Genomic DNA, 18,304 nt, shown 5'->3' with positions numbered 1-18,304 from the left:
CAGAGATTGGCCTACCTTTCCAAAGTACATAAGCACTGAAGACGGTTTATTCAAAGCGGCAAAAGTTTATGTTGAGAATGGGGAAATCCTGTGATTTGGTCATTAATACGATTGACAAAAGGGTGTTAAATTTATTATATGACTAACATATGTAACAAGTGTTTGAAAGCTGGTTGATGTGTGTATTTGATGCATGAACTTATTTGTGAAAAGTCCATTTTCGTACATGACTGCGGGTGTTTCGAGGAGGATCATCAGCCTAGCAGAGCAGTGATGACGTCCACTGGCCTTCAACCATAACAGACCATAGATAGTGTAACACATGGCATGCAGCTGTGCAGAAGTGACCATTTTTAACATCAACATGTCTGTGACGGGCCAGGCTGTGTTGATCTGTTCCCCCTCAGGTGAAAGGCCGCGAGTCTTGCTCATGCTGCGGCTCAAAGCAGAAAAGAAGGGGCGTTGTGCCTGTGATTCAACATGGTGTCACAAAGCCGTCCAATGTCTCATCTCTTGACAGTATTTTATACTCAAACATGTGGGAAAGAGATCCTCTGTCACAGGAAAAAAGATGGATAGACTTTACCATGGTAGGATAGATGTATCTGAAGCCCACTGAGCCAGTTAATGTAATAAACAGAGATGTACCAATTACCTCTGTCCATATGATGCAGCATCTGCCCCCGATGACCTCTAGACCTCCTCGATTATATTTTTTCTAAACTCCAACTCTAATGATAAAATATATGGTAAGACTCTTACTCCTGCTCTTATCCATTGCCAAAGGGTAATGTAATTCATACAGTTCAGCATTATAAATACTGACTGACTCACTGATTGGCCAACGAAACTTACGTCAAACTACTTGCTAATACGCTAAAAATTCAGATTGGGTCCTTATGCTGGAACTGAGCAAGTTTTTCCTTTTTTGAAAAACAGAAAAACAAAAAATTGTTCAAGCTACTACACAGTGCTATTTACTGGGTGGTGGATTAGCATTGGATACCATTTACCACTGATTCATTTAAGGACAGAATTTTACAACATAGGTTCTTATACTAAAAGTCAACTGGGGAAAACTGGTTTCTGCTACTATGCATCTTACTGTTGGAATGATAACGGCACATCTTAACTTTAGAGACACTGTATTACTTTGCTTTAACCCCAACCCACGCACAATAGTAACTTTAACCTCACCCCTACAAACATTTTTATGTTCTTAAAAATGTACACTATTTGTCAACAATGATAACTTCTTTTATGAAGACATATTTCATATGATTACAACTGTGTTTAAATGTATTGCCATTCACAGTCTGTTTATACGATAGCCTCCACTTATGGGTACCCACAGGAGGAGTTATAAAATAATAAACATTTATATCTGCCTACAACAATGAGTTTGTTTATAAAACGAGACTATGCATTAGTGCATTTTAAACATTTATTAGATATTTTTATACTTCTTATAAATACTATGTAGGGGTTAAAGTAAAGCGTTACAGAGACACGTATTCATCCGAGGGACTTTAAGTTTTCCTTACTGATATCTTTAATGATTTGTGATGGTTTTTATTTCTCCGTCTGTGTGTGTAATGGCTAATTATTGTCATTTGGGATCGTGTGTGTGTATTTTATTCTCAGGAATCTCTCGGACAAGACTTCTTAATTTTAAGGAAACTTCCTGTTTAAAAAACAAAACCAAAAAAAAATACTAGATGATGTACTTTTAATACATTAAAAAGGGATTATTAAGATTTCACACAAGAAAAAATTTAACACTATAAAATCCAAGACCTGCTAATTAAATATCAATTTAGTCCGCATGTAACAAGCACAGATGCTGTAGTACACAGGCTATGTCCATCCCTAAATTCAAAATAATGCATCAACTGATACTATAAAGTTATATCTAAATAATTTATTGACTGTTTGATGTGTCCGTACATGAGAGGATGTGTGAGTTTATACTGCAGTATCACACATCAGTTAAATGGTGAGAAATAATGTTCACAGATCTTAATCCAATTTGTTCAAGTCACATTGTTGTGCTGTTTGTAAATGAAAAAAGATGCATCACATATGATCCACGCTGGCTTCATGGCTGACTGGTTGCAGTGCTGAATTGTGGGTTAGGGGCTTTATTACCATCTATCACGGAGCTATGTTTGGGACTCATCTACATGAAGGATGGGGGGATTTGATGAATATGACTTCTGACCATTAATGATGGTGATTTTATTGCTGGAGAACAGCCTGATTTACAGAGGACGTATAATGACACTGCTGGCTTGATTTAGTAGATTTGTGCTGATTAAATAGTTAGGCCTCGCTTTATTTCATGCTCCATGCTTCATGGCTTCATTATAGCGATCACAAAAGCAGTGGAAACATCCCACATCTGGTGTCATCGTAAATCTTTGTTTAGCCAGCTCCTTCACTGATATCAGTGGCTCGTTAGTCTTCGTTAGCGAAACAATAATCCATGACCTCATGATTGAGAAGATTCAGCATGTTTGGATGAGCCCAAGAGATATTACATCTGAACACACACAGACACACACACGCACTCACACTCTAACAAACACTACACATGCTGTAGCTACAGCACCAAGGCTTGTAAGTGGTTTTAGCTTCTTGTCACTATAAGTTAATAAAAGAAAAACAAAAACGCATACAGTAATCAAAAAACACGCAAAGGTTTTTTTGATTACATAATAAGTTCTCCATCTTTAGGCCCTTTGCAAAACCCAGTGTCAGCGTCATGGCCAAGACATAAAACGACAGAGCCGGGGTTATGAATAAAAGGAAATGAGTTAGATTTTGCCATGACTGTCTTTTTTTATGTGTTTGTTTGCCACAGCCTCAGAACCAAATTCGGATCAATTTTATAAAAGAATAATATACATTTGATTTAAAAAAAAAAAAAAAAAAAAGCTTGCACAAGCCTACAATTTCATTGCACAGCCAGACTAAACAAAATAAAAAAATAAAACTGAATAAAAAGTTAGTGATGAATTCCTCTTATTATAACTTAAAACTTTTTGACCTTATTTGAATTCATAATCCAATTTATGCATTATAGTAAAAGTGTTTTTTTTTTTTTTTAAACTCTTAAAAAATGAAAAAGACACAGACACACTGTAAACACTGTCTGAAGCTTTAAAAATGCCATCCAGATAAAAACGGGCCTCATGAAGTGTTTGACTCCCTAAGAAATAAATCAATGACAGTTGTGAAGAAGCTGCTCTGACTGATTTTTTTTTTTTTTTGTTGTTTGTTTTTTTCCACGTCCATCATTCCATCAGATCACCCTGCACAGGCAGCCCTCGAACCCGTCTGAGAAAGGCACAATTAAAAGAACTAACAGCATCGAGTCAGCATTAAGATTGGATGCACAACAGGCAAGCATTACCCAATATTCTCTCCTAGATAAAATAACGCACATTGAGGCTTTTCAAAGTTATATTATAATCATTTTTTATTTTTGTCACGCTTGAAGCTATCGCAAATAAATACAGTGATCCCCATATGGATCCAGTCCCTGCATGAAGTACAATATAAAACTCATTGGGCCTAAATCTCCTTTATAAATGTATAATTCTTTGTTTCTACTGGTATCCTAAGGCCGAGGCTGTTGTCAGTCTTTGTCCATACAAGGCGTACGGGGAGTAATAGGGCCCGGTAGCCGCGGGCACCGGCACCGGCGCCCCCGGAGTGGGCAGGGGGCTCTTTGAATAAGGGTGATAGCGGCTGCTCAGTCCGAGAGGGTGATGGGGGCCCCTGAGGGCCAGCGTGCCGGGGCTGCCCGGGCTGCCATTAGGCGGCATGTGCATGTGACAAGCCATGGCGGCGGCGGCGGCGGCGTTGGCGAGAGAAGACGACCCCGGGTACCCGGATATCAACTTCTCCGTGCCGGCAAAGGCCGTGTGAGTCCGCAAGTGGCTGAGCAGCTCCTCGGAGGAGGAAAAGCGCTTGTCGCAAGGTCCGTTAGCCGACACCCAGTTACACACGTGCGGGAGTGGGTCATTGGGCAGCATAAACCCGTAAGGATATAGGGGGTGTCCGCTGAACGACGGGGCCGAGGAGTGCACGCCGTGTAACGGGTGCGTCGGGTACATGAGCGGGTATCCAGATTTCAGCGCGGTGGCAGCCGCAGCAGCAGCCGCAGAGTCATGTGCGCAGTTCGCGCTGGACGCGCCAGACAAGTGGCTCGTGCAGTGGTAGCTCAGGCAGTAGGGGTCTCGACACAGACTAGCGGACATTAGGGACGGCGGGGACGCTCCAGCTAAGGGACTCGTCCCTGCTTTACTGCACCCCAGTGAGCTGGCGGCCGCGAACTGCGCGCTTAATAGCTGGCTGCCAGATTTGGTGGGGTCAAGGGTCATTCCGGGAGGCAGGAACGGCTGCGGGTAACCTGCATAGGCACCCGCTAAACTTCCGGGATAGGAAAGGCCAGCAGGTGGCATGGGGAAAACTGTGTGGCCGGGTTTATAGGGGGAAACGGGGGCCACCAGTCCAGAGCCGAGGACCGAGGAGGAGGATGAGGTTACAGAGGTTGAGTCTGACGTAACAGTCTTGGATCCAGATGTGTTCTCCTGGTGTTGGCTGCCATCAGAAGTAATTCCACTTATCCTATGGCCACCATTACTCTCAGTCGTACTGCTTTTATTGCTATCGGACTCCTTCTTTTCCTCCTTGTCCCCCGCTTTGCCTTCAGACGGCAGTGGAGAGACCGAGGTGCAGGAGCTGGGGCTGCCTGTCCTGGGGGTGAACGGCTGGCAGGTGGCGCTAGGTACTCGGAAACTGGTTTTATCTCCACTGAGGCTGCTGCTCGAGTCCTTCTTCTCTGAGGATTTGGAGTAAGGTTTGAAGCTAGATTTGTCCTCGGCCCCGATGTCGCTCATTTTCAGGGGACCGGATTTGGTCTCCTTGTCATTAGATCCATTTGAGGTCACAGAGCACAGTTTGGAGGAGGACGGCGGGTCCGGTTTGCCGATCTGAGAGCACGTCTGGGCCAAAAGAGCCAGTGGACTTTTCTTGGCATCCAGCTGTGAAATAGGCCAAAATACAATTCATTAATTTCATAAAACACTTGTAAATAGGAGGTTTTGTGGTAAATACGCACACGTAACCGTTAGCTGTATTTTACAATTTGCGCATAAACTTATCTCGGGGTGAAACTCAAAGCAACTCCGCAGAATAGGCATGAAAAGAGGCAACGTACACACACTGTGGATTTACATGCGATACGAGACTCTGTAACCGCCGCAAGTCCAAAATGATATTACAAACACTGGCCTCCATTTGCTACAAAAAAAGATTACCGATAATCAAAGTGAGTCCGATTTCTTTAATGCAGAGAAAAAAAAAAGCTCAGCAAAATTTGAGAGACCAACTCGGAATGAGGTTTAAAAAATAAATAAATAACATTATTCACAGAAAGAGAGTGTTCAGGGCTGTTCCGTTCTCTCCCCAACGATTCCTCACACGGTCTGAATAAAATCTCAAGTTACTGACCGAAATTTGTCCACAAAATTCATCCGGCGATAGTTTCGGTGTCCAGCGGTTTCAAAGTGAAACAATTTCAAGCGAACCGACGCCTGTGCGCGCAAACGTTTTCACAAAAAAAAAAAAAATCGCCAGGGTGCTTACCTCGATGGGACTGACAGGGGTGGACGGTAAAGGCTGGAGGTATTCCGGGTGTAAAATGTGTCCCGCCCGAGCCGTGAGCATTTTCAAAACCTTTATGGGAAGACGACTTGCTTGGCGAGAAGGGTCTGCGGGAGAGGCGGAGTTGTGGACGGATAGCTGGCGGATCTTTACTGCGCCCTTCTCCCCCGAGGAGCCGCTCTCCCAAGCTGGATTCGTACTATTTCTCAGGACAGAGACCGTGGGCGATGTGATCATGACCCAATTCTCGTGGAAATGGTTGAGAAATACATGTGGAGGGTGAAGAAAAGCCAGCACTCAGCACGTCAGACCGTCGAAGCCTTCGCCGGAGATAAAAGAAACAATGTTAAATCCCCAAAGGAGACGCGGAGTGTGTGAGCAGAATCCGTGCGTTTCACAGCCGCGCTACTTCATCCCCGGCGTCGCTCTGACAGTGTGGCTGCGGGTCCAAGAGCGGACTCGGTTTACGTGGGTCGTGGGCAGGAGGGATCACTCCGCCTCCTGGCGAGCAGCATCTGAATTATTCCGCAGACCGCTGCCTCTGCCGCCTCCCAATCAAAAAGAGATCCAGAGGTGATCCGGGGGGGGGGGGTGTTATGTTTCCTCCTCGACCGGGTGTCTATTTCAAATGTCACCCGCTAAGAGCGCTTTTAATTTTGAGTTTTTATATGCGTCTTAGCGTAATTGGTGCTTTGACGCATGCGCCGCCCCTGCGCCCATGTGCGGTTCGGGGTAGGTGGAACGGAGTAACGAGGGGGATAAAGATGACCAAAACTTCTTTGCGTCAAGTGAGCACAAGATAGGCCCACATTTTTGATTGACACAGACTCATCTCACACAGCGGAGTCCTGAGATGCATTTATTGTGAGATACTGGGCAGTTTGACACCTCCGGACAAAATATTGCACATTCACACTCCTTGTTCTAACGTCAAGTAAGTGATTTTGAGCTCGTTTTCATTTGGTTAAATGGACCGCGAATAGGAACCCACACTTGTCGCCCATAATATCTTTGCAATAAATTTGCAAAGGAGGCAGTTTGTGTGCACGAGAGCGACAACTGCACTGATAACTGTTGACTCATAAACAGGAAAAATAACCAACTGAGGGCTTCACCCCAACGTGCGCCGACATCCTTCGCCTTGTTTCACAGTTTCTGCAACTTTCTCCTCTCAATCACGCAGCCTGTCATCTGTCAGTTCCCTGTCCTGCACGCCAACTATCTGTCAGCTGTCTGCAGACTTTTTCTTTTTTTTTTTTTTGCCTCTTCTCAATCGCATCCAGGTCAACTATTGTAAAGTGAATCCACGAGAAGTGGAGAGAAGAAGGCATGTGTCTCCCCCTCTCACTCCTCCATTATCTTTTAGGCCTGTTTATAGTCTGCCTGGTCTGGTAAAACTCGGAACGGCCATTTATTTAATTGGAGTTAAACAGGCTTTTCCTTTTTATTTATTTATTTAATTATTTTTTATTATTTTTTATTTTTTATTTTGAGACCCTCAGCTCTGCTTCAGACATATTTTTAATACCATGTCATTTTCAAGTGTTTTTTGTTTGGCAGATTAAAAATATCCCTCCACATTTCCGGCACACTCGAGCCAAATATGACTTCTTTTTAGTCCGAGAGCGCTTATAAAAAAAAAAAAAAAAAAAAAAACCCTCTTGTGGCTGCCGTTAATCATTAAAGCTTCCACATTTCTTCCCATCGAAATGGATCCACTTATCTTATTACTCAATAGCCTATAAATGTCTTGCTGATCAGGCGAAAGTTAAACATATGCAAGTGTTTTTTTGATTGATAACAGAGGTGCTGTTTTCGGCAACGGCTGTCAGGCTCTGACACAGCGCTTTGAGTTATTAGGGCAGAGAAGGGCGACCATAAATTTCGACCGTCAGGCAAAAACTCCTTTATTGTGGACGTGATGGATGGCTCGCCGCGGCAGACACCAAATTCTCGGCTTTATCCCTTAAATGGCTGCACCTTTTTTTTTTTTTTTTTTTTTTTTTCCTTTCCTCGCCGTAATTCATTACTTTTAAACCGAAAACTTGAAATCTCCAGTGAGTATTTCCCACAAGGACACGTTTATGAATCACCCAGGGTCCGTGCAAATACAACCGTTTACAAGCAGGGCTGGGTACCTCGGGTCGGTGATTACACAGAAAACAAGCCTCCATCTGGGCATCACATTTAAATATTAAGGATGGAAATTTACATCAAAGGATGAAGTCATGTTTTTTTTTTTTTTTTTCTTCTAAAAGTCTCTTAGAGCTCACATTTTGTCACGAATTCAGGAAAGAGACGTCCCGAACTCAAACCTCTGCAAATGAAAGAGAAAGGTAAATTAAGTTAAGGTTCATTTTAGCAACATACATATTCTTTATTAAGCAAATTCTATGGCCACTCTGTAACAAATGTGCAAAATATAACCTTTTCATCTCAAAGAAATTATATTTTTTATTCACAAAAATGCCCAAAATGTGTTCATTAGACACACATTCAGTAATGACCTTTTCAATAAACTTTTTTGTATTTAATTTAATTAAATTTTTTTTTTTTGTACAGAGTTGCACTGCTAGCTATCGACTGTCCTAATCTTTACCCGTGTCCTTGGCCTAAGAAAATACAAAATTTATAAACAAAACAGCACACAGGTTGGCAAACACTATGAATGGTTTGAGAATCTACTTAGTTCATGCATGGGCAAAGTTATATTTTTGTTCCTTTAAAGTGTTTAAGTTGAGCTTTTAGGTTTGATTTTATACACTGTGGTGCTCAGCTGTGCAGGAACAATGTGTGAGTTGAAAACAACTTTGCAATTTACATTGGAGTTGATTAAAAATTGAAAATGATGGCAATTAAAGTCACAGTGACAGGAGCTGCTTTTATTAATGTATTGTATAATGTATAATTGTATGATGTGTATTGTATAATGTATAATTGTATGATGTGTATTGTATAATGTATAATTGTAGCCCGATGGTTAATCTGCACTACAGGGTTGATTAGACAAACTCTTTTGTCAGTATTTGTTCGACGAAGTTATAACTGACCTCATTATTGGAGTGTAAAAGTGCTTTTCCTTACCGGACACCTTGGAGGTTGCAGGCAACAGGGGAAGATTTATCTTGCAGCCTGAGGGTAAGTCACTGCTCCAGTCTTATTATTCTGCTCTCTTTAGACTTGTACATGTGCATTAAAAACATCACAAAGGACCTGTAACTCAAACTATCACAAAAACGACAAAAACCCGGGCCCAAAAGCCCTTGACATATAGCTTTCAAAAAAGGATATGGTCGATAAATGCAACATTATAATGTCGAGCAAATGGAACAAGAAATTCCCTCGACATGACATGAAAATTCACCTTGTGGCAGCTGGCGCAGGGTGTGCCACGTCAGCAGCCAGACAGGCCAACTGGATCTGACAGGTAAAAAGGGGAGATGATGGTTAGAAGGTGCTATTGTTTCATGCCGCTTTCTTGACCTGTCAGGTCCTAGCGCAGAGGCCTGGATCGAGGACCTCCTTGTCACATGAAAACAGTCTTAAAAGGCCGTTATCCAGACTATGGTGATTGCTCCTGTTTAATTGATTTGCTTTGCACTGAGGCCTGTCACGTTAATAATGGTAAAGTACAGTCCCAGCGTGTCACACAGAGTTGTGCGTCTATCGGGAAATTTACAGCCCTAACTAACTGCTGTCTATAAAAGAAGAGCTGTGGGATCATATGGGAAACTGAAACTATGGTATTTATAATATAACTGCACTTTGTTGAGGTGCAGCAGCTGTACATTTCCCCCTTTCCCCCCCCATATATATTTTAAAAACCTGACACAGTTTGACCTCCTCATACAGTACATGGCTATATTGTATCCCCTTCTCATTATGAAATACCATCCAGAGTAAAACAGAGAGCTACACTGACAAGTCACTGGTGTCTAGTGAATAAGACCCAGATTATGCTCCCCAGCACTTCACAGGAGCCTTTGACAGGTTGCTGTAGACATTAAGTCTCTCTGATATTTCCATGACTGACTGACAGTTTGAAATTGCTCCCATCACCTTGATAGCATGGTAATGCACCTAGCATGCGGACTGTCTTTAAAGTGCAGGAAATTAGACTCCAAGTTGAGAGTCGCCTTTCAAGCAAATATGACAAGAAAATAGACTGCTTTTCTTCTATGCCCGGAGAAGGAAAAAAGGCCCCACAGAAGCTGGCACAGAATAAGAGGTTATAGGAGAACGTGTCAGGACGTATTACAGATATTGTGTTTTTAAGACAGGACATTTCAGATACTTAGAAGTCATACCCATTCCCCTTGAATACACCCAAGCACCCCCCACCCCCCCTCCCTCCCACCCGGAATACTGTGGCGTTGACTTCATTTGCAAGAGCTCAACTGAGCGCTGACATGAAGAACTTACACTATCTCTCAGGAAGTCAGACGACAGGAGCGCAGCATGACAGAGAGAGTTAGAAGAGTTGAGGTGCAGCCAAGATCACGGCGGTGAAGGGTCTTTCTCACTTTGTCTCCTCAATTAGTTAAAGCTGGTCAGGAGTAGGAAGTAAAGCCTATGGAGATTATATGCTGTCGTCCACTTGCCATCAGGTAAGTGAGGATCCTGGTGGGCTGCAGTCATGCTGTATAGAAGAGTTAACTTCACCTACACTTCCTGTTAGCCCTGGAACCAGTGGCTCAGTTCATCCTGACAGCTGCCATATTACTGGTTGAGAACTTTTTGAAAAACTTCAAGGAGCTCCTGTAAGACCCACTGTGCTGTACTTGTCTAGTAGCTTTAGGAAAACAAAGAGTGCAGTCATCATGACATCTAAGTGTGGCATGTGACATGTATGTTCATTTTGAATACCATTAGGGTTACAATTAGCGATTAATTACAATATTGATGAATCTGTTAATAATTTCTTTTATTAAAAGATTATTTGTCAGAAAGTGGTGAAACATGTTTCCCAAGGGCCCAGTGTGACATCTTAGAAGTGCTTGCTTTGTCCGAGCAACTGTTTCAAACCCAAATATATTCAGTTTACAAGGATGTGAAGCACAAGACGAGCAGCTTCACTGTTGAGACGCTGGAGACAGACACTGTTTGCCATTTTTTGCTTGATTAATGATCCATTATCAAAATTGTTGCCGATTAGTTTTCTGGCGATCCACGAATCGATTAATCAGTTGATCATTTCAACCCTCTCCCTTGCAGGATATCTGTAAGTACTTAATCACAAATGAGTTAAAAAGACACCACACACAGTGTATTTGTTTGTCAGTGTAAAAACAACATTCTCCACATTTGAACACATGCGGCACTAGATGCTGATCCCTCACATTTCCCTGCCTAGATTTAATTTATGGAGCCTAAGCCGGAGTGAAAATGTACAGGTAGCGTGTTATGACACTGGAAGCACTGTGCAGGTCGGGATGAATGTCTGTGATGGGCAGATTATTCAGACTAAAGTAGGCCTAAAGAATGATCTTGTCACATTTCACAGGCAGGATTAGGGATACGCAGGAGGAGCGCTTCAGTCAGGAATTAGCGTCATGTGGTCGGCTGGAGACAAGCATGCAAGGTATTCGCTGAGACAGGCTTGGACACTTACTGCTCCATTTGTCTACTTAGTGATCAAATACCGAGGTTGATGGTTATTTTGCTGTCGTTTGTGGTTTATGTGATAGGCATTCATCTCCAAGTTGTGAAATTGTGTGAATTTCAGAGATCAGAACACCCTGTGGACATCCAGACCCAGGTTCATTTTACTTCTTGTACATATATTACATGCCATCATACATGTAAACTTACAATGTAACGTATCGGATACAACACGTGATGCCATCAAGATCTGTAGCCCATAGCAGCACCTACTATATTTGTGGCTTTGCATTTTTAATGGACGGGAGTGTGAGTGGCTTCAAGCTATCAGAATGAGCTATTACCACAATGATTGAAGAGTGAGGGAGCAAGTAAGCTAAAAGACAAAGTAGAAGAGGCCTGACAAATGAAATCAAACTTCATAAGACCTGCCAGTGGTGTCAGTTGTTATCCATATCTCAAGCGCATTATGGTACTGCAACGCAGCATACTGCCTTCTCATCTGTCGGCTCGAATTCATCACATTCTTGGCTGTTTCTTTTAAGTCACAAGTGTCAGTGTGAAGAGGGGTCTTAATTGACAACTGAGTGGCACGGACGTGGACCGCTGCCTTTATTTTGGTGCCAAGAAGGGTTGTGTTGTTTTGATGAGCTATTATTGGCAGAAGCCAGTAGCAGATAGCAGTCGGCCTGGAAATGGGAAGTGACATCAGACAGAGAGGAGCTTGTCATTGTCTTCAGGCGAGTTCAAGCTAGCTGTGAGTTAGGAGCAGTCTGTTGAAATGTCACTCAAAAGACTTTATCTTTTGAGAGGAGAAATTTGGGTTGATTTGGTGAATTTTTATCTGAAATTATTTTGACGTTTGGCATCTGTTTTTTGAATAGCTAAAACAGGTTGGCATGGTTTCAGGAAAATTGTTTCTTCTAAATTAGACTTATTTGTCAAATTTCACTGGAAGACCGATTCTCCATCAAAGCATTTGGTAAAAGTAAAGATAATTAAAGGCCCGTCAAAATCTATTCACAGTGAGGTCTGTGGATTATTGTGGGTAACTAGGGCATTGTTTTTGGAAAGTGATGTTGCTGCTGAATTTTTAAATGTTTTTTTTTATTCATGCAAGCAATGTGGCTCTAGGCAATGTTGGTGTGTCTGTTGGCAGATCAGTCCGTGGGTCCACCACTTTTGTGGAGAATGAAATATCTCAACAACTACTGGATTGACTGCCATTAAATTTGGATCAGACATTCATGCTTCTCACAGAAAATGGTGAACAGTGAACATGGTAAAATTAGTCCTGCTTAGCACCGGCATGCCACCATTGTCATTGTGAGCATGTTAGCATTCGGATGCTTGGAATTTGCTGTATCTCAAAGCACTGCTATGATTTAACTACAGTCTCACAGAGCTGCTAGTCTTAGTGCTGCGAACACTACAAATGAAACTGTACTGGGGTAGACGCAGAACTCTGAGATGGATGTCTCAAAACCTGATCAAATAAAACAAAACTATAGAGATGGCTAGATACCACTAGTGCTGTGAGCGACTGAAAAAAATGTATTTGTGTAATTTGGGTGAACCGTCACTTAAATATGATTTGAAGACTGGAATGCACTCACCATAACTACTAATGTAAACTGTTGTCCTTGATACTATAACCAACACTCTGGGCACATCTGGCATTTGTAACCAGCTGACAGTAAATCAATGAGGCATCTGTAACATGGAGCTCAATAGAATCACTTCATAATCACAATGGCCTCCTCTAATATTCACTCAGCTGGAGTACAGTGTAAATAAATAGCTCTCAGCACAGTGCATCTTACTGTACTTTGATCACGACCACGAGACCCCAGGCAACAATGCACAAAAGAGAAATGGCTTCCTTATTTTCACTCATCTGAGGCGCCGTGCAGCCCTTCATAGACAGAATCAGAATGTCTGCTGCAGTGTTGCGGGCTTTACGAGACCATTACTGCTTTTTATTGTGTATCCCTGGACTAATGGCTTTCTATAGTTCGTCTGATTTACGGCCTGTCAGCTTTGTGGCTGTCCATTAGAACGGGAGGTTGACATCAAGCCAGTGGCTGAAGTGCCCACTGTTAAAAATAAGGAAGTCATGTCTCATACATAGACGCCAGGCTCTTAAAATCTCTGTTCCAAAACACATTCACAGCTGCTTGTTTTCCAGCCCGTTTTTGGTCTTTTCATAAGCTCCTCTTCTACTTCATAGGTGTTTTTATTAAGTCATTTGCTCTAGACAAATATTACACTGTTGCTGAGTGACTTAAATGACACATGTCTCCATTAAGTAGTAGGAAAAATAAAAGTCTGTCAAATCCATTAACACTAATGCTTGAAATCAGCTGCATTAAACTGTTTTTTTATGGGTGCTTCATTATAGTGCATAAACTATGGTCCTAGCACTTAAACACATCATTAAATATTAGTTGTCATTAGGATTTTATTTTAGGCCTTTTTTTTTTGCAATGTGTTAATGGAATAGGTGTTTTAGTAACATGAGTCACTCACGCATAGATGAGGCTTACGGGTGCTGACATCAGTTATACCTGGCATATACCATTTATTCTAAACTTAAAAGCCAATTCCGCTTGATTACAGCTTGGGTCCCTTTTTTTTTTTGTTTTTTTTTTGTAGTTTTGGCCATAATTTCTCCCAGTAATAGTGCTGTAAAATTGTACTCACCAAAGTTATAGTGGTGGGGACACTGCTTAAAAGAAGCCAATCATACAGATTTTATTTCATTTTTAAAATACAATTTGGGGTGGTTTTTCCACGATATTAGACAGAGGACTGTATACAGGTGGCAGGACAGAGAGAGAGATGTGGGTTGACACGCAAGCCTTAAACCATGGACACTAGCGATTACATGGTCAGTATTTTAAGCCCCAAGGCCGCATGGATGGCCCATGATCAGATTTTAAACAAACCACAAACTAGCCAAACTTTTTTGAGAGAGAAAACAAAGGTGAACTTTAAATTATGACCTAACATGGCTGCTGAAAACATCCCTTAGAGTTTGCAGACCAATTTTGTGGTTCAACTTTGACCTAGGATACAATATTCTTGGTGTGCTGAGTTTTGGTTTTGATAATCGAGCTCAACTGTCCAGGTGACTGTTCATGTTTCTTAGCGATTTTGACGTGTTCCCAAATCTTTGCCAGTATTTCGGTGAGTTATCATTACCTTATTATTATATACCTTGTTGTGATAGCCAAAACAAGCAAAAAAAAAAAAAAAAAAAAGCGTTTAAAGAGACCAATGTCGTAATAAACCAGAATGATCCTTTTAATGGAAATGTTTATGTTCTCTCTTAAAGAAGATATTCATTTGCAGGAAGTAGAAAATAGGCCTTTTCAGAGCAGACATTAAGACATGTCATAGCAGGAAAAGCACGGTTGTAAGCCATTAAATTAATGATGGCTCTGTTCCCTTTAGGTGTCCTAGCTCGAAGGTCCGGCTATTATAAATGCTGGCTCACTGACATGGCTTTACTGGGACTCTTAAAAGAATGCATCCATTATTGATATTATTAATTACAGAAAATGTTATTACTTTAACCTGTTGTTTTTACTGCTATAACTAGTCAAAATGTTTTGAAATTTAATATTTGAATTGGATCAGCCTTTGAATTCTAATCACATTAGTGTTTAAATTCTTACCAGACTAGACTTGGATGACAGTAAGTTCAGACAAATCTTTTCCATGCCTGTTTCCAGGGGCATTTCCAAAAATCGGAAACGCAAGGATCAGAGATGGAAATCAGAAATTTACCTGCTATTTGTTACCGTTGCCTGCCAGCGTGAGCACATGCAGACAAACAGGAAGGAATGTTTAATTTAAAGGGGATCATAAATGGATCACTATACAAGAAAGCCACCTCAGACTTTATCTCCGCTGGCTCTTGTATGACCTTTCATACTGCATTTTTTTTATGTACAGCTGGACTAACTTTAAAGCCTGCTGAGTTGCAGGACAGCGCTCTTACCTCAGATAATCTGTCTTGAATCTTCCATAAACCTCACTTTATTAGCTCATACACAAGAATCATCCATGTGGAATTAGAGTGAAAAAATTTAACCGTGACAATTTAACTTCCTTCAGATGTTCTGACAGGAAATCACAATGTACGAAACAGTCTGCAGTGGTTCTTCACGGTTGCATGTGATACATAATTAGTGAAATTTACTCTGAAAAACCGCAGATACCTCGTCAATATTTCTCTCTTTCTCTAATTGTTAGTGCTGTATCATAGCCACAGGCTGGGGTTAGGCAGGTGATCCCTGACGGGGGTGGAGCTGGTCCTGCTTCACACAAAATCAATTCTGGCCTTTGGTGTTGGCAAGCCAGCAGGGTTGGGGGCAAGGAGGGGGAACACATGTCTGACACCTCCTGACTTTTTCATGAGGTACTGTTTGAAGTTTTAAGCCCCCACAGAGGATTCTTGGGGCGATGAATATAAAAGGGGGTGCAGCTTAAAGCTCAGGCGTATTATCATCAATGAAGACCGTTACCCAGTTTGATGAGGAAAGCCAAATAATTTGATTTTTATTTACCATCACCTGTAATTTTTAAGACCTGAAAAGATAACTAACAAAACTTCACCCTTCAAAATGTAATTTATTTGAATGTTTCTTTAATAATGGCAAGTATTCTCTTTTATGATGGACCTGCTTTTATTATAAGCTCCTCTTAAGTCGTCCTTGTCTCGAGTGGTTCTGTTCTTTCTCTGTTCACGCGCTGTGGTGGGCACAAAGAAGAGGAGCATGACCTCAAAGCATCTTTTGTTACAGAGGCAGTGGAGGGTAGTGGCTGTGATTCATGTGATGGGTTGGGGAGGTGTGGTAGGTACTGAGGAGGGTGGGCCGACAATGACGAGCTTGAGTTCTGCAGTGCTGGTGGTCCTGTCTTTCGGCTGTACTCGTAATAACTCTACTCTGCACTTCTTTACAAAATGTTTGATGGTAACATGTTCATCTCCAACTATGAGAGTTTGATCTGCATTGTAATGATTGAACCCGTCGTAGATATCACCACTTCTTAGATACAGTTTGGTACTGCTACAGCTAATTACCTCTGCTAAGGAGGAAACATTTTCAGTGATGTTTGCTTCTAACGATATCTCCAAAAACAATCAAGAGATTTAAAGGCTTTGGTATAGATCTGGGTCAGAGAGATTCACTGTGGTCATTTATAATGCACTTTACTTTTTTTACTATTTCCAAATAAGAATAAGGGTACAACTTTCTAATAAAGCACCCTACATGAAGGGGATTATAAATTGTAACTAAAGGCTTTATTCATGCATAATAAATTATTTATTAATGCTTTATAGAACTGTTAAGCTAGTAAGAAGAACTACTTTTGGGTGTTTATCCTCCTTCAGCAGGACATTTGCTTTGTCTTCTTAGCTCTTTAATTCATACAATAGGTCCTTGGTCCTCTGATCTTCTAGAGAGGGGCTGCAGAGCATTTTGGACCAAAATGTATTTATTAAGAACTTTCAGCTGCAGATCTGGATTGTTGAAAGAACCCTTTATTAAGGAATTATTAACATTTCTAAATACAGATGACTTGCTAACTTTTGTGGCTGGTTTATTAGAAAGTGAGAAACTTTTGACCCTTTATTAATGATTTATTACCATTTATAACTGTAGAGCTGATGGTTTGTTACCCTATATTAGTGACCGTCAATGGTTTGACTTTAAAGGTGCTAGTTGTGAGTTTCCTGATTTCTTGCTGGGAGCGGATGGTGGGGATGTTCGCTTACCAAGAGCTTCAGCCATCATTGCGTTTACAATAAAAGAGGTTATAATATGGCCTCAGGGCAGAGCTACTTCTTCAGGGAAGCCTGGACGCTACAGTGTATTGCTATTGCGAAGTGATGAGACGGGCCGGCTGGACTGGCTAACCAGATAGCCCCAGTTAGCAGTCTCCAGCAGCAGAAAAGAAGTGATAGTAATAGAAGCAAATCAAAAGTTAACATTGCCGTTGCTTTCCAAGGCTGGAGACAGCTCTTGGCAAGGAAAAGAATGAAGTTTGATGCTGAACTCGCAACGTTTCCTCTAGACTGGTAAGTAAATAGCTGTTAATGCTAGCGTTGGCTATGTAGCAATAGCAAAACTTACAAATAGCTTAATCTGGCAAAAGAGTTCTGTAAAAAAAAAAAGCAAATGTTTTATTAACGATTAATAAAGCCATTGGTTACAAATTATAAACCCTTTACAGAATGTATGCCATTTTTATTTTATTATTATTATTATTATTTTTTGTCCATTTTTCTTAGTTTTCAACCAATCTTCACCAGTATAGTAAGATATTTGGATGAAAATGCTAATATCTTGTAAATGTGGGCTATTTAACATCAATTGGCATAAAAAATCCCTGCAATTTATGAACACATATATTATGTATTTAAATGTCCTAATTTAAATGTGGTCATGGGTCTAAATCACATGAATCACACTTAATTCATGGACATTTTTGACATGTCCTACTGTCAAAATGTACAGGATTAATTGTCCCTCTATTACCAGACTATAATTCTAAAAAATATGGCAGTCTACAAGCAATCAGCATGAATTTGTGTCAATGTGTATTTTGATGCAGTTTTGTATAGAGATGCAAATTTAACATTTTCTTTAATAGAAGTGATTGTTTTAAAAAATTGATCACCAAAAAAAAAAATATGGGAGAGTTTGGTCACCACCAGGGTAAGGGTGGGGGATAGGTTTTTATTTGTCTGTTTACATAAGCCGTAATAAAAAATTGATTAAAAAAAAAAAGAGAATTGTACATTCTGACTGCTTTCAAGTTTGATTTATTGACGAAAATATATGCAATATTATTTGTCAATTGTGTTTTTCTTTCAACCTCACAGTAACTGACACACATTACATTCAACAGTACACCAAATCCAAAGAAGTGTCACTTGCTGACTTCCTCTAACAGATGCTGGTGCTCGTCTCATGGAAGTGCAATGTCCTGGATCTGGTGGCGCTGCCATATAACT

At 41.0% G+C, this 18,304-nt stretch overlaps 1 protein-coding gene and 1 long non-coding RNA gene across 2 annotated transcripts in view; one reads left to right on the top strand and one right to left on the bottom strand.

The window, feature by feature from the left end:
- The window catches only part of LOC120794848, a 29,866-nt gene extending 29,306 nt beyond the window's left edge, over positions 1 to 560 (top strand). The window contains exon 3 of the long non-coding RNA XR_005708168.1: positions 408 to 560. This is a non-coding gene — a long non-coding RNA (uncharacterized LOC120794848). The remainder of the gene's footprint in view (positions 1 to 407) is intronic.
- A 2,936-nt stretch (positions 561 to 3,496) lies between these two features.
- Positions 3,497 to 6,190, bottom strand: LOC120794836 (zinc finger protein 503-like). The gene is made up of 2 exons (XM_040136210.1): positions 5,656 to 6,190; positions 3,497 to 5,051 (listed from the first exon to the last, which is right to left on the bottom strand). The coding sequence occupies exons 1-2, from the start codon at positions 5,908 to 5,910 to the stop codon at positions 3,612 to 3,614; spliced, it is 1,695 nt and encodes a 564-aa protein (XP_039992144.1). The 5' UTR covers positions 5,911 to 6,190; the 3' UTR covers positions 3,497 to 3,611.
- Between the last annotated feature and the right edge of the window lie 12,114 nt (positions 6,191 to 18,304).

The sequence above is a fragment of the Xiphias gladius genome, chromosome 9 (genome assembly GCF_016859285.1).
Source record: "Xiphias gladius isolate SHS-SW01 ecotype Sanya breed wild chromosome 9, ASM1685928v1, whole genome shotgun sequence".
Lineage (NCBI taxonomy): Eukaryota > Metazoa > Chordata > Actinopteri > Istiophoriformes > Xiphiidae > Xiphias > Xiphias gladius.
Note: the sequence above shows the minus strand (reverse complement) of the source record. Positions and strands in the feature narration are given on the sequence as shown.

Bases quoted from the DNA above. Each gene is read 5' to 3' on its own strand.
- LOC120794836 (XM_040136210.1), bottom strand. From the start codon at position 5,910: ATGATCACATCGCCCACGGTCTCTGTCCTGAGAAATAGTACGAATCCA. The intron at 5,052-5,655 runs GTAAGCACCCTG...CCTATTTCACAG, and splicing joins CCCCTGTCAGTCCCATCGAG to CTGGATGCCAAGAAAAGTCC.